The sequence below is a fragment of the Tinamus guttatus genome, unplaced genomic scaffold (genome assembly GCF_059628265.1).
Source record: "Tinamus guttatus ecotype Peru unplaced genomic scaffold, ASM5962826v1 Tinamus_guttatus_pri_ptg000408l, whole genome shotgun sequence".
NCBI lineage: Eukaryota > Metazoa > Chordata > Aves > Tinamiformes > Tinamidae > Tinamus > Tinamus guttatus.
The window spans coordinates 734,083-750,917 of NW_028288942.1; the positions used below are offsets into that span (position 1 = coordinate 734,083).

General features: G+C 43.4%; 1 protein-coding gene across 1 annotated transcript; it reads left to right on the forward strand.

Moving 5' to 3' along the window:
- Positions 1-11,160: 11,160 nt before the first annotated feature.
- LOC104566510 (homeobox protein NANOG) lies at positions 11,161-16,835 on the forward strand. The gene is made up of 4 exons (XM_010213306.1): positions 11,161-11,341; positions 14,551-14,825; positions 15,962-16,051; positions 16,470-16,835. The coding sequence occupies exons 1-4, from the start codon at positions 11,161-11,163 to the stop codon at positions 16,833-16,835; spliced, it is 912 nt and encodes a 303-aa protein (XP_010211608.1).

Sequence of the window (16,835 nt, forward strand, 5' to 3'; positions counted from 1 at the left end):
CAACGGGTCAGTCCAAAGATCAATAATGCACAGTTCTGACAGAAAATGCTTCTGAGACTGAAATCTGCAAAGGCTCATCCATCTTAGAAAAAAACCAATTATACACACATATATATATATGGAAGAAGATAAGGGAAAAGATAAGTGAAAAGTGAAAAAGAAAACTGGTCAAAATGTTTTTCAGTATCCTTATTTCATGCACTGTCAAAACTTTTCAGAGTGATTAAGCAGCATCACGCAGACCTTTAGTATTTGACTTTTTCTCATTTTAACACAAGAATAATTAATATTCACAGTAATTATATGTAGGTCATATGTAGTATTGTATATATAGTGCTTTGGTCATGGAAGGAAAATGAAAAGAGAAAAAAAAAGAGGAAAAAGGAATGGAGAAAAGTGAAAGGGAAAAGTAAAATAACAAACAAACAAAAAGAAAAGATAAAAGGAAAAAAGGAAAAGGAAAAGAGAAAAAAAAGAAAAAAGAAAATGAAATAGCAAAAGGACAACTACAAGTAAAAGGGAAAAGAAAAGGGAAAGAAAAAAAAAGGGAAAAGGGAAAGGAAAAAGGAGAAAGGAAAAATGAAAAGACATATCCAAACACAGTCTAGAGTAAGACTGTTGTGTCTCTAAAACTCCTCTGGTCCTTCCCTCCACTGCATGATACGGAACTGTAAAATGTTATACAGCTGAATAGTATTTCAGCTGCAGTATGAACTTGTGTTCTGTGCTGTCACCTGCTGGTCCAGAGGTTCATTGCATGGGTAATCCCACGACATCTCAGCAGTCTTGTCTTGTCTTTTTTTTTTTTTTTTTTTTTTTTTTTTTTTTGCCTTATGGCTCTGGGCAGGTGTGTAGCTCCTGTGGGTGCATCTCCAATAAAGATGAGGAGTCATGAGATGGGGAAAAAATATGAGGACTCTGTTTTCTGTGAAAATCCCAGGAAATTTGAGCAACATGCCTCTTTTCCTGTGAATAAAAAGTATTTTTTCACCTAAGCCCTGAAAGAACAATTAAACTCTAAAAAACCTTTCTCTTGACCTTTTTTTTTTTTTTTTTCATGCTGAGAATTCCACAGGCCGTCAGCCTACTCCTCTCTCTGTTGTCCCTCACTGAGTTAATACTACCTCCCCTAAAATGGTTGTCGTTGGTCATGAATTGTTTGCTTGCTCTTGAGGTCTCTCTCATACCCGTGAGAGTGTCATACCCACATGGAATCAATCATAGTTCCTCAAGTGCCATTTCCCTGAAGGGTGCTGACTGTCTCACATTGTTCACAGCATGGGAACATGCCTGGTTATTTGGCAAAATACTACCAGCATATGTTTCCCAGGTGTCTCTTCCCTAGCAAATATTCCATATAGATGACCATCATTCACTCGCCCTACTCCAATTCTTCCTGCAAAGCTTAAGACTCATCTGCAATGTTACTATCAGTAACACTTCTATAGAGCAACTGGTAGCCCAAAAAGGTAAATCGCAATTCTGCCCTCTTCAAAGCACAGAACTATTCTGAAACATGACCATGCCAAAGGAAAAACAAACAAACAAACAAACAAAAAAAAACTGCATCACCCCCGACAAAGACAACTCCCTCTCCCTCCCCACAAAAAAAAAATACACCCCCCAACACCAAACCACAATCCAAAAAGGACCACAGTTCAACAACGCTTCTGTGACTTTCTGTATGTGTATGAGCCAGAGTTACTGGCTTCAGTGATCAGCTGATTTTTGTACAGAGTTGACAGGTTTGCTCCTGTTTGCCCTGAAAAAATAATTCAGCTCAGATGTAGGAATCAGACACATTAACAACATTGCTTATTAGATCCAATACTAACGCGACTGATATCTGTTCTCTCCCTCTACAGCCTGCTGCTGGATCATCTGACATAACTGTTACAAATAGTGTTAGGTGGAGCACCCGACTTGGCTGGGCCCTGCAGCCACACACTTACAGAGTGGCCTGGTACGTGACTGGCAGCCAGTGACTGAGCGAGCTGAAGCGGCACGCTGCCTTGCTTTGATCACAGCCTCGTCTTTGGCATTGCATCTGCCAGTCCTTCCTACCTGCTTTCACCTGTTTTGTGGGAAGAGCTAATGAGTGGAGCTAATGGTGCAAAAGCCTTTGGAAAGACGATTTCTGAAGCGTAAACTGAGGGATTAGAACCACAGATTGCTGAGAAACAGCAGGGACAAGATTTTGCAATTCTAGTTGCTTCGCAGAGAAAAGCTGTGTTTTATCATGCTCCTGTGTCTGGTGGTCTTCTCTGACCATCCTCTCCCCTCCCCCCCCCACCTCCTCATTTTACAGGGCAGGTGAAACAAAACACAGCTTTCTTCACATAATCTCACCACAACTGTGCATCATACTCACCTTAACCTCTAAAAAAGTTTTGTGCATGGACGTGTTTCTGTCTAGCCAGGGTGTGGCCAGTAATGCACAACAACAGGCACTTTACTGAGCTCCTGCAGTGCCTCAGTTTCCACGTCCATGAAAAAGAGATGATATGGATCTTTGTCAAGTGCTTACATGCCTGCAAAATGGCATTGCTATTGCTTGGATCAGGTATATCACAACTGGCAAACATGCATTTTTTTTTTCTTGTCCTCTTTCATTCTCATTCATGCTAATTCATTTCACAGAAAATACAACTTCCTTTGATTATCTACCTTTGGGATTTTTTTTTCTCCCCAGGTGCATGACTAGCTCTCATCTTTCCTTCTTCCTCCTTGCCCAAGCTAGATAGGTTCCTTTTGCATTACTTCTTTGTTCTCAGTGGTATTTGCAACACCCTCCCAGTCTTATATCACCTGTGAATTCCATTCCTCCTGGTTGTGTTTTCCCTGCCTATGCAGCACCTCGCCTTTTGTGCTCTGGTTGCTGCAATTGAACCTGATGCTTGAAAGGATGAGAAAAGGTTGGAATAGACTGCTCTGATGATTCATCCCAGGGGCTGAGAGATTTGCTCCTTTGATATCAGTCCCTTGATCAGAGCTCTGCTATGTTATCTCTGTTCCTCTGAGGAGACTTAATTCCTGGCACATTTGAGCTGGTGCAATCCCAGATACCAGAGCTGGTATCTGGAACAGGAGCACACTGCATTCTTCTTCTGCTCTTACATAGGTCAAAAAGTCTGTGAGGTTTGATGCTGCAGGGCCCATAATGCCTTAAAACCAACTTGTCTGCAATTAATGTAATTGAGAAACCTCTAACTTTCTTCCACCTGCCAGAATCTAGCACCTGTTCCCTCTGTATCTTACACTCCTGCAGAAGAGTCCCAGGACAGTCCTCTCTTCCTTCTGCCTTGGACTGTTAGTAGTTACCCACTAGCTCAGCCTTAATTTACACACCACTTACTGACAAGATGCTGAGAACCCCTTCATGAGTCCCTTACCACACTGTCCTGCACAGGTCATGAAACAAGATGAGTGCAGGCCATGAAAGAAGCAAAAGCCTAGCCTGAGCCTGGTGTAGTTCAGATGTCTTGTTCAGAAGCTTAATCTCAGAGGGAAGGGGGAGGAATGGATGAGTTCCTGGAATTGACATCTATCCTGGAAAAGGCCCATGGAGACCCACTGTTTTGCAAACTGAGCTTAAATGGGAATTCTGATCTTGGAACAGGTAAGGCAGTCACACAGGAACCACAGCTCTGTAGGAGCAAGTAGGGTTTCCAGTGGTGGGAGGGTGTTTTGTATATTTATCTGTGTATTTATGTATGTGTGTTTGTACATACATTAAACATAAAGCCCATAAAGCATTAACATGCTCTTTATAACACTGAATGGTTAAATAAAATTTGGAATTTCAAGATCTCAGGCAAATTAGTACCATGGGAATAACAACTATTAAAAGCATTTATAACTTTTATTAAAGAGAAGGGGAAATTGTTAAAGTATTATGAAAAAAATCTAAGCATTAGAAAATTCCTTGTCAATTTTCTTTTGAAGGAGAAAACGTATCAGAAAAGGCATTAATGACAGTTAAGAGGCAGAGTCATTTGTGATGCACTGGGGCATAAACTTACTGTTGCCTAATGTTCAAACTTCTTTCTTCAAGACGAATGAACACAAAGACACAATGAATGGCAACAGGAAGAACAAGAGGAGTCCACCTTGCGCTTCTGATGTTTGACAGTGCTGTAAAACACATGGTTTAGCTAGCCACTCTTGTAAGTGGGAAACCCAGGCTAGCATCAGGCTGAGAATTAGTGTTTAACTGTACACTGCTCATAAGCTCACTGCTGAAGGATGGGTGAGAGAAGAGATATCAGCTGTTGCATTCCAGGATATGTTGGAATGTAGTTACCAATGGTAGATGGGGTGATGTTGTCCAGGGCCTTCTCTTCAGCCTACACTCATCACAATTTTATTATTGGATCAGGGAAGTGCAAGCATTCAGATAAGATCCAGGACCCAGAAGACAATGGGACTTGGCAAAATCAGTTCTTTCTTCCAGTTTCAGCTTTTTGGCCGCAGAGGCACATTTCACTTCTCTTGCTAGGGCTCACTGTGTGAAAGAACCTCAGGAACAACATATGAGCAAAAAAAAAGTAAGTCTCATGATAATGATAAACATCTGGTCCTAAAATGTTTTATTGGATATTAAGTCTGCTCATTTCTTTCCCTTTATTTTTCTGTTCACTAGGCAGATTAAAAGAGAGACAGAGAGGGAGAAAGGGGGTTTATAAAAAACACATTTTGTTCTGGCACAGGATTTTTCACTTCTACCTTTTGCTGACTTTGGTGGGGAAGGAAAAAAAAGGCATAATAAAATTAGTTGGGCTTTTGTTACTCTGAATATTTTAAGAGAAGAGGACTTTCTCTTCTTTCATGGGCCAAACCCAGTAAAAATGGGAAACTGACTCCTAAATTAGAATGTCATACAGTGAAAAATAGAAGGCAACTGGGAAGTACCAATGAATGTTATTTAAGGTTTCCAGATTTCCCAGTTCCTCTTCCGGACTTTGGTAGGGAGGAAGCTGCAATATCTTCCTTAGATTTTTCAGTGCTGAGAGATCTTAACTCAGACCTTAACTTGTGGCTAAAACCTCTGTATGGCTACTGTGTACTGTGAGGTACCAGCGCTGAACACATTTAACTGTAGGCCAATAATAACCTAAGAAGAAATAAAATCTCCTTTTCACATTTATTTTTGTTTAGTCTTGGTTATATTCCCTCACTGGCAGTACATTCTAGTACTTGCAGATTTTTTTTTACTGCAGCATGTCACGTTTAAAAGAAAAGGCAGCGGTATCCTTATGATTTTTTAGAATCTATCTTATTTTCCACTTCTCTTGTCCCTCATATAGAAAAACAATATGTGGTAGATGAAAAACAAAATGGACAAGGCCATTTGTCCTTGTTATGGACAAGGCCATTTGAGAATAGAGCATCACATGAATCACGTATAATTCCAGCACAATCATATGCAAAACAAAGTTAGTGAGAAAAAAAGCCTATTCGCCTCCCCGCCCTTCCTCCCTCACCTCCAAAAAAAGCTTTTGCAGAAAAATATGATGCTTAATTTACACTCAAATAAATGATGCTCTGAGTTAAACTTGCTAAATAGAGGAGAGTGGAAATGTTCTAAGTGTTTTAGCTACTTTGTTATCATTCAAACTGTAATATTTTTTTTTTTTAAATATCTTTACATTAAGTCATTACAATGAATGTCAGTCACAAAGACCCTGCAAATCTTAAAACAGATCAGAATATTTGTTTTAAACTTCAAAGAAAGAAGAAATACTATAAAACAAGAATATCAATGCCTTTGTCTTAAAACAGGTATATTAGGTTGTTTTACAGGCTTAACCAAAAGCACATTTAATGCATTTTAGAGCAAGCTTGGAGGGGAAAATGCTTGATTGCCCACATTACCATTTGCAGAAATCAACTGTACTGCCAGGAGCTCCCACACTTTCATTTATTTGGCAGAGTTCATATCAGTGAACTCTCAAAAGTCCCAATTTCTTTTTTTGGGTGTCTACATGTACATGTCGCATTTTATTTTCCCTGTAGCAGCAGGAACACTCCAGCTTATCTCAGCCGTTTTCATTTTTCAGTGATAGGTGGTTGCCATTTTTTCAGACCAGCTAAAATGGGCCAGATGGCAGATTGTATTCTTCATAGAAGTTCTCTTCAGAAAAAAGGGAAAGATATTAAGCCATTCATAAAAGATTCATGTTCTCAGATGCTTCAGCCTTCACATTTCAGATGAACAACAATGTTTTAAATGGTTGTTGTTGAAATTCTGAACAGACTGTGATCCCTCATCTGGAAACGTTGAGTGTATGGATAACTTGTTAGTGTGGAGAAAAGATGTGGAAAATGGAAGGCAGAGACCATGTAACCAAAGGAGTTGTAGTAACATTTTGCAGGTGTAACTGTGCTGAATTTGATTTTGAACCTTGCATAGTCAGCTTTCCTGCCAAAACCAGCCATTGTGAGTGTTTCTGTCTGTTTGGAAAGTGGGATTTGCTGGTCTGGAAAACTCCTCTGCTGGTAATCTCTGCTGCTGTATCTCCACAAGGAGGCTTTCTGGCCAGGCAGATGTATTGTAGAAGTCTGAACTTAAGACCAGAGCGGGTATCAACATCAGTGTGGAGAAGGAAAGCAGAGAGCCTAAGGTGGAGACTTAACTCATTCCAGAGTCACTAGAAATCCTTCCAGTCTACTAGCATTCCCTTCCACCCCTCCTAACATCAACTACTTTGCAGGTTTCTTGTGCTGCACGGTTCCCAGCCAGCAGAGAACTAAGAAGCTCTTGGCATCTTTTATGTCTTCTTCAGAGTGGTTTGCCTTTTGTAAAAGAATAAAGAAAGCCAAGGCAAATCTTCAGCTGGGACTGGGCCATAATAACACCTTACAGACACCTTACTCCTTCCCTCTCAGAAACCTTTATAGCTCTTGAAAAGAATACTCTGCCTCTAAATAACGAGATCTTACAGCTATACAGGTCTGAGGTAGGCCGACAAGAAGCATTTAACTTGTGTAGAGCCATTCTAGCTGGAGCTTTAAGTCATAAATGATTAACTGACTTCCACATGAAAATTCAAGTATGTAATTGAAGAGGGAAAATACTTTTTCTATAAACTGGGAATTAAGGCAGAGAGCGAGGAAGTGACTTGTGCAGCATCACACAGTGAGCTGGGGACAGGAAGGATACAAAATCCAGTGACTTCTAGCTCTTAGTCTGCTAAGTTCCACTGGAGCTTTCTCAGATTCTCTTATGTCTTGTGTAAGGTTGTGTCTGTGCTGGATAAAGATGCTCACATAGCTGAACTGGGCTCATTAGCTGCTACCTTTGTGCCAGCACAACATCTAGGATGGCTGTAGCTACACCAGCTTGCTGAAGCTGTCTTCTGTTAAGGACCTGGAGACTGAATGGCTCAAATGCTTCTAGCAGTGAATGATTTAGTAGTGCAAGTCAGTCTGTGGAAATTTACCAGTTGTGCTGCCCAGTGAGCACAGATTGCTGAGGTCAGGCCCACATTTAGTGTTTTTCGGGTATAGTGGTAGCGTTAAGGCAGATTTTGTCTTAGTTGTCAAATATTGACACAACAATGTGATGTGCCAGAGAAAGGACCTTGTTACACAAGCCCCAAGAGCACATTCTCTGTCTTCTTCTCTGCTTGTGCATCTTGTGGATGACATCCAGAGTCCTAGGGTAGTTTTTGCAGCTTCTCCTGTCCTTCATGTCATCATTGGCGCTTACACTTGCAAGTTACGTTGTCAGTAGCATCTGAGTAGGCCCATTTGTGGCTATCTATCTCAGATAAGTCAACATGAGCTGCAACTACACCTTTTAGTACATGGTGACAGTTAGCTATGATATCTCTTTTTCCCTTCTTTCTCAAACTTTTTAATTACTAGCCTTCTTACCTTACTGCCTTGATTTCAAGGAAGCAGTCATTTACAAACTTCTATTTCATTTGCTGTGACTGTTTAGCATTCACTGTTACCTCAGAGAAAGGACTTGCTGCTGAAAAAAATCTATGCTAGTAAATTGCTTGTGAAGACTTTCACCTCTTTTTATTCCAGTGGGCTTTCAGCCTCAAGAAACAGAAGATCTGAGAAAGTCCTCTGAGCCAAAAGCATCAGCTCGGAAAGGCCAGGCCTCACAGAGAGGATATGGGAAAAGGATGAGTAGCTGGGCACAGCTTTGGAATAACCCTGAGCACAGCACCAAACAAACTGGAGTCTAGCTCTGCCTGAGGTCCAGCCAGATTTGGTCTGGTACCTGCACTTGGGGTTGAATGTCTGAAAGGCTGAATGTCCTATGCTGCATGCAGGAGAGAAGCTGCTCTGTGAGTGATAGTGCTACAGTGAAACCACAGAGGAAAAGCATTTTAAGTTTTTGTTCAGCTCCTTTGCCTCTTAGTCCACCTCCCCAGGGAGATGACTCATTTTGTGCTCTTGCACTCACTGGTCCCGTCTTGCTGGTGGCTGTGTTCCCAGGGGCTGCTCCATTCCTCCTATGCAGCAGGACTTTGTAATGCAGGTGACTATGCTGGTTTGTTATGGCCTCTAGGCACTTTGCAAGAACACCCAGACACCTTCAGAAGTAGCTGAAATCAAGGAGATCAAGAACAAAGTACTCGGTCAGTGAGACTCCCAGCAGATGCTGTGAGGTCATAGATATCCAGTACCACTAAAACCAGCACCTGAGATCTTTTCCATGTCTCCTGCCAAGTTTTCAGATTAAATAGTCTTAGAGAATATTTTGATATCCTCCAGATCTGTTACTCAGCTTTTCTAACTGCACCTAAGGCCATGAAAACTTGAACATCAGCATACTGTAACAGGCCAGACATGAACAGGAGCACTTTCCATTCTCCTTGATCGGCTGGCAGTGGAACTGCCTGGTGGGATCCTGACCTCTGTACAGCTCATGCCTTTGGTGTCTTTGCCTTTGCTTAGGTAGTTAGGACATGAGGGCAGATCTGAGGGACTGTGATCTGAATTCTTATGCCACTGCAGCTCTGAAATGATTCAGAAGTGAGGTATGCGACAAAAGCACCAGGCCATTGCAGAGTAATTGCTATATGCAGGATGTTCCCAGGACTGTGCAGTCAGAGAACAGGGACAGATGTGTTTAAAGTCTTTTTTTTTTTCCCTTTAAGTTTTTTCAGATGATTTTCATATTGAAAACATGATTTCTTGTGCAGAGAAATGTCAGCCCCTCTACTTTGCAGGCATAGAAAGAGTGTTTCACACATGAAAGTATAATACTGAATCCACCCAAGTCCTTAGGCCCCCACAGTCTTCATCCTTGAGGCAGCAGAATGATGCTGTGATGGGGCAGGTGGATTTAAATGGATGGATGCTCAAAATGACTTGAGAGAGACTGCACTGATTTTCACATTCAGTCATTAGTTAGTCCATAGCAGTTCCTTTTGGCTTCTCATCCAGGGATCTCAGAACATTTCAAGTTATCCCTATTCTACAGATTAGCAAGCTGTGGTAGTGATCTGTCACAGAACAGAAATCAGTGGGAAAAGCGTAGAAGTACTGCTCTATATCCTTTTAATATGGTCTAACTCCCATTTCTGATGGTCTTGCTCACCTCCATCTGCCAGTTTCTTCTTCTTGCTGATATTCAAAACACTCACAGCAAGTTGGTTGCCCTCTCTGGCCTGTGGAACAGGTATTGGTGCTAGCACAGGCTCAAGGAAAAGCAGTAATGTGTACCTGTGAAGCAATGAGGGCTTGGGGGAGGAGCACAGACAGTCCAGATTTAAACCAGGTTACACTTTCTCAGTGCCAACCAATAGTTTCCTACACCAGACATGCACAGGTCTTCATACAAACACAGGCCTAATTCTAGAAAGTTTGAACAAATCCTGGAACTTTCTGTGTGTACATACAGAAATAGAGATATTAGCTGGAGACTCCCAGCATATCTCCCAATAGGACAACTAAAACTTCCTTAAATACAGAGAGACTAAACACATGGACTGCAGGTCTATAGAGCAGACCAACTTGCAGATGTATAGCTGATTTCTGTGAGTCACTCATTTCCCTTTGGTTATTTAATTAATAGCTTTGCATGTGCCTGTCCCACTTGAGTGGGCCATGCGCCAGCAAAATAAAAACTGTCTTAAATAAAATTTTTCATCTTCTTTATTCCAATCAGCATGGGACAGGCTGGCAAAGACTGCAGCTAAGCATACAGTGAAGGGCAGCATTGATGGGCTCTGGATGAGCAACTATGTTAGCAGTGGGCTTCACTTGCTCTGGACATTCTCCTACCTCATATGAAAAATAGTGAAGTGCCTCTGCTGATTGTTGACCTGTAGACAAGCCAGCTGGGTTTTCTGAGTCTGTTTTAGACAATGATATTTGGTGATGGATGTAACTTATCCAGTCTGAGTCTGTTTTGGCACACCTATCTGGAAGATGGGCCTGACACATTTTCAGATGGCTCCCTCAAATGTGTTGTATAGCTGGAAATTTCTTTCCAGTTAAAAAACAAAACAAAACAATAAACACATCCTAGTTCCCAAGTCTGATTCTGACTTATCTTGCTCCCTCATTCCATTTCCAACATCTGCACTGGCAGTGCAGAAGTGCTGCCTGGTCCAGGGGTATATGGGGGTGCTTGTGGGGATGCCAGCCTGACACAAGGGGTTTGCCCAGCATGGTACTTTGCAAGGGTACTATGCAGCTCAGTGCCACATCCACCTCCCATCCACTCCCACATGTGGTGGAGATTAGCTGGGACTTGTTCCTCCAGTGTGGTGAGTAACTTCTACAGGAGATCTAGCCTCATGAGTCTATTTTATGGTATAAGGCTTTAAGCTGAGCCCCAAGAAACAAACGAGGAAATTTCTTGGGAGTCTGCATCAGACCCCAGTTCTGATGTGTCTGGGGGACCTGCAGAACAGGAGGAATTCAGGGGGGTCATTTGTTAGTCATTTGCGTGGCTGTGGCTCCCTCCCCCGCCTCGCTGTGTTCCCACCCCACCAATCAGCCGTCTTTAACATGACAAAGAGCTCTGCAAAGTGAGCGATGGTGGATATTGCACTCCCAGGCAGGGGACAGCTAGCTATAAAGGTAACTCTCTGAGTACAGTTTGGGGCTGCTTGGGCTTGCTGCTAGGACCTGCCCCGAGTGGAGGTGCCATCTATTGGAAGGCGGGGGAACCACCCCACATCTGCCCCCATGTGTGCACACTTGGCCTTGCCCCCCTACCAGGCTTACCCCAGTGGGACTGGCATGGGGTACCTGGAGTTCTGCTGGAACTCAACAGGAGAAGCAGAACATGCCTCGGGCTCAGCTGGGACAGCAGGAGCATCCAGGGGCAGTCAGTTTCCAGAGGCTGAAGAGAAGAGGCAGACTGCAGGTAAGGCATTTAAGTCCTAGAGCTGTTCTTTGGGATACGTATGTCCTCAGACAGGTTGCTCACTTTTAACAACCTTGGGCAAGCCTCTTTCTTTCTCTGTGCTGTAGTTTCCTCTCATGTGTGTCAGGCAAAAAGCAATGTGGTTGTTGAGAATCATGGGTTAAATTTGGCAGTCACAACACCTCTACGTGTTACTTCTCTTAGGTTGGTTGTGAGCTGGTTTCCTAAACCTCACCTGAGCCTGTGGGAGTTCAGGCACTGTGCTCCAGGCTGAAAGGCAGTGTGACAACACGGTCTCGCAGAAGTTCATGGTTCTTAGTGCAAGTATATAAGGGGCCTCTCTTTAGCCAAACGCTGTCACATGTGCTTAAAGAGGAGCAAAACTTAAAGGTATTTCTGTTCTAGCTTTCCCTTAGCAACCTTGCAGAACTCCCCATGGCTTTTATGTCTCATTAAACTTGAATTTTTTTTTGTTTCTTTGTTTGTTTTTTTTTGCCAAGTCATGCTCATGCATTCCGGGCACAGAATTACTGTGCCAAGAAACCTGCTCCCTTTAAATTCAGTTTTATTCCTCTCTAAATCTTCCAGCTTGTCTCTGTTTCCCTCTCCTTTCTCTGAATCTGTCTCTCTGCCTTTCACTTGCTGCAAAGTCAAAGGCCCACCTCACTGTTTTTTTTTTTTTTCCTGCTGTTTGCATTCCTTTGCCATTTCAATGAGTGCCAGTAAAACAGTTAATGAAAGTAGGTCCTCTTCCAGTTTCATAATATGGCCTGCAGGTTGACACTCTTGTAGCATTAATAGTGGGAGAGGATGAAGGAGAGTGAGCTTTCTAAGCACCAATTTAAGCTGCCACATGCTATCAACAGCTACAAGCTTGACCAGAGGAACTAATGCCTATTTGGCACATCACTACTTAACCACATATGGACTTTGGACAAATGTTTACGTTCTCTACATGCAACCTGCACCATAAAGACATAAGGTAGATTGATTCATTGATGCCCAAAGGGGCATCAGATGGGCATGCTTGAAACCACTGTCCTTCAGTACCCTTTTCTTCAGGGAGAGCCTGGTCTTGGGAATAAAGGCCTACTGCTTTTGGTCTTCAATTAAGGGATGGTGGGGACTGGCTCTAACTTAGGTTTTTGTGCTTATGTCAGTTTCTCCAATGCTTGTTTTTCTTGCTTCCTCTTTTCTTCAGTCTCCTCAGGGGACAGAAAGCACCTTTGGCCAGCTTTGTGGGGATGCTTGAGCTGTGGGTTGTAAGAAGGGCTTTTGCATGGTGGGCTGAGCAGAGACATGTGGAAGGTTTAGCTGAATATTATTGTGCTGTCGTTCCTGTCTGACCGAAGACATTCCTCTTCTCCAAGCCCATATTTTCAGTGTGCTTGTTTTCTACCTACAAAAATTTTTATTGCACAGACTGCCAGAACTAAGCATCCTGTGGTCAGCACATTAAATTCTAGTTATTCTGTTCACCGATGTTTGGTTTCCTCTCAGGTTCTGGGGTATTCCTCCACTGAATATACTACCCCAGGCACTTGAACCTCTTCTCTTTATGGCCCATTTCTCCTTGTAGCCAGAAATACTTTGTAATTCTCATGACTGTGCTCCCTACCACCCAGCAACCTGCCCCAGTACACACCTGTCTCTCCACACAACTCGTGCTGCATGTTATCGCCTCTTAGTGTTTGGAGATAATTGAGAGGAAGCAGCTATCCCAAGAGTTGGAGGCACCATATAGAGTGCTTGTGCCTCTGTCAGGAGGGTAACAGGTCAAAAAGTACCATAAACATAACGCTACAGCCTTCTGAGGCCCAGAAACATTCCAAGGCTTTCAAGGGATTCCTTAGAAACTTATTGGCTGAGAACAGAAGAAAAGGTCTGGAAGGGTGGGCAGGGAGCCTATTCCTCAGGAGGGCATCAGCAATCTGTGTTGTGCATGTGTTTTGGGGGGAAATGGTTTATGAAGATGTTTCAGTGGGCTTCTGAGTCACAGGCCTCAAGGTGAGAAAGAAGGAGATTGGGAGCTGATGGACTCAACATTTGTGAGGGCGTATACCTAAATGTCACTGCCCACACGCTTCACCCGCCTCTCTCCTGAAATGTCAGTAGGAGGAAAAGGCATGCACTATGGGAAAGGATTTCCAGAGGACTATCTGGAGGAAGAATGCATGAGCAGATTTGGCAGTGCAGGTTGGAAAGAGGGGAATTGGACTCCCAAACCTTCAATAAGGACTGCCTGAGAAGGTCTCAGACTCTCACAGACAGCCCCCCGCCCCCGCCTCCAGCTCCAGCACTCAGCCACCTGACAGAAAGCCACGTAATCTGCCTTGTTAGCATTTTTCTATTCAAACAGCCTGAATGGCTTTGCATCTGAGCAGCTTTTGTCTGGACCAGTAACCCAGACTGCTTAGGAAGTTTTTCCTTTAGATCTTTATCTCAGCTTTGTCCTTCAGAGACACCCTTAGGACATGTACCAGGACAAATGAGAAGGAGTCTGGGCAGCTTTCTCTGTACTTTTGAATTTTGTCCCCATGTCTTTGATACAAGATCACTGAGTCTTATCACCTCTCTCGCACACCTACCTTTCCTTTCTCCTTTCCCTAGTCTCTCTTTATTTTGCTAAAAGTCCCCCTCATCCTAATAGGTCACTCCTATATGTGCGTCCACCAATGAGACAGTCTGTTGATGAGAGCCACAGGCAAAAAGGAGTGAGCTAATATGGAGATTGCTTTGCCATTTTTTACCAACTGTCTTTGAGATGTTTGGGCAGACAGTATGGGGGAGCCAAACTGCCAACTCAGGGCTGTGCTTTCAGTCATGATTAGGCCTCTTCACTCTACAGCTCACTAGGAAAGATTGCCTGAAAGATTACTAGGGCCTTTTGAAGGAGGATATGCAAATGAGTAATACTGGGAGCCAGTGTGTTTCATTTTTCTCTGTATGTCTTGTCTTTTTCACCTATTAAAAGGGAACCATGGTCATCCTTGAAGTCTGTTCTGGAACACTGCCCACTGTCAGTGGATTTGTCAGTGTTCACAGCTCCATGCAGGTAGTAGGGATACACCGGCCTTTGCTTCACACATGGCTTCTGTTTCTTAGATAAGGAGCTCTGAACTCATCCTACAGCACAAAGAGAACATACTTGTACTTGTACAGCTCTTCATTATGTCTTATACCTTTCCCTGTTATGTTTTTATTTCTAGAAGTATCCCTAGTTTCTTCCAGTTCTGGAAATTTCAGCCAGTTCACACCAGATTCAGCCACCAGTCCACATTCGGCATCCTCATCCCCACTGCCTACTGCTAAGTCTAAGAAGAGTGGAGAAGATGGCACAGGGGGAGAGAAGAAGGTCAAGAGTCGCACAGCCTTCTCCAAGGAGCAGCTGCAAACCCTACACCAGAGGTTCCAGAGCCAGAAGTATCTCAGTCCCCAGCAGATTCGGGAGCTTGCTGCTGCCCTTGGGCTCACCTACAAGCAGGTAAACATGGAGACTTTGATCCATGGTTATGTGTCACATAATGGCTGAATGGTCATGTAAGACAGTGACAGGAGCAAAGATGAGTTCCCAGTAAAGAGCAGATGAAGAAGTCCCAGGTCATAGTAGCTCTTCCCCAGTTCATGCAGAGAAATCTGAAGCACTTTAGGGGACATGAAAGTCAGTGGCACATGGCTGGCACCTCTTGAGACCCCAGTGAGATGGCAGTTAAAGGGATTGTTGCTGACATTTGCATTAGTATTGCAAATCCAGTGATGCGCATGTGGTTTGCAGGAATGACACATACCTTGGGCTTGGCAGGCCCTTGCAGACTTTCCCCAGAACCATTGAGCCTCACAGAAAGCCTGGAATGCAGTCCCAGAGTTTTCTGCCTGAAAAACGCAGCACAAGTGCTTGCAGTTGCAAATCCAAAATCTGTCTGGATTTTGGGTATCAGAACTAGGCATGATGGCCTGTGTGCCCCTGAATGTCCTGTGACTGAAGTAATTGTATGTGCATTGTTCATGCACACATATGCTGGTACACACAGTGAGCCAATGCTGTTAGGAGCAGAACCAGCAGGATAATTTGCTAATTCCTTCAATCAACATCCCTGCAGTGGCTGCTCTCACTATGCAGACACAGCCCTGGGGGAAATGGGTCTGGAAATCACCCTAGCAAGGAGCTTTGAATTTGAGAGCTGCTGGATACAAAATGTAAGCCTTTAAGCTTTTCCCTTCAGTACCCACATGTACATCCTGTACTCCACAGGAACAGTGTGTCAGCAGTTAGACTGTAGTCTGAATGTCTTGTAGGGACCTGGGTAGGTCTAATTTACACCAATCATCACTGTGACTCTAAAGAATATGTAAGGCAAGTCATAAGAATAACTTTCATGTGGACATAATGACACATCCTCCTTGCAGATTCAGTAGCAGCCTGCTGAGGCTGCTAGGCAGACATCTCCCCTTGGCAGTAACTCCAGGTAATAACTCTTAAAGGGTTTTATCTAATATTCTCTATATATCTATGCCATCTTGTCACTCGCCTCTGATTCTCTGGGACTTGTGAATCAGAGAGAACTTTTGTTATTCCCTCTTTTTTGCTCATGGTTTCTCTGTTCTCCCTTGCCCACACAGGTAAAAACATGGTTCCAGAACCGGCGGATGAAACTGAAAAGGTGTCAGAAGCATAGCTTGTGGATGGAACGAGCTCAGTGCCTCACACAGGTAAGAATATAGCACATGGCTCAACATGACCTTTCTGAGTGGGCAGAGAAATCTTGTAGTGCCCTCCTGTTCCCTCCACTGAGGCAATTTAACTATATACATATCAGCTCATCCTGCCTTTTGGTTTGGTCAATACAAGAACACAGATATGACATTGACTCTTCCTGTTCTGCAGGTGGCCTAGCCATGGATTGACTATGCCACTTAAATCAAATGGCTCCAGGGAAAACCTGTATTCCTTGTAAAATACATCCCACTCTGCTGTGGGGATAGATAGCATTTTCCTTGCCATTCTATTCCACTGTTGTTGATCAAGACACAATATGAAAAGTGAAGAAGTAGAGCCCCAGTATGTTTAAGATTTGTGCATGCCAGTGCAGAAACTGTGTGTTTGATTCACTCTGTCTTTCCCTTTCAGAATGGCTTCCAGCCAAGTTCTTACCTGGATGTGCACTCCAAATTCCACCAGGGCTACCCGATCACAGCAACTAGCAACATCCAAAGCATGCCTTCCCCGCTTCAGCATTACAGTGCAGGGCAAAATGCTTATACAATCATGACCAGCGAGGATGGGGGAATGTTTGGCAAAGGCGGGGGTACCTGCAGTGTCCAGCAGACAGTGGGCTTCATTGCGCAGCACAAAGTAGACTTTTATCACAGCTATCCTGGAAGTGTGGAATATCCTGCCTCAAAGACAGGTGATGGTTATAACTTTCACCACCCGGTCACTATGGGGGCACCTTTCCCAAACACTGCTCCTGGTCACCATCTCTATCATTCCTAA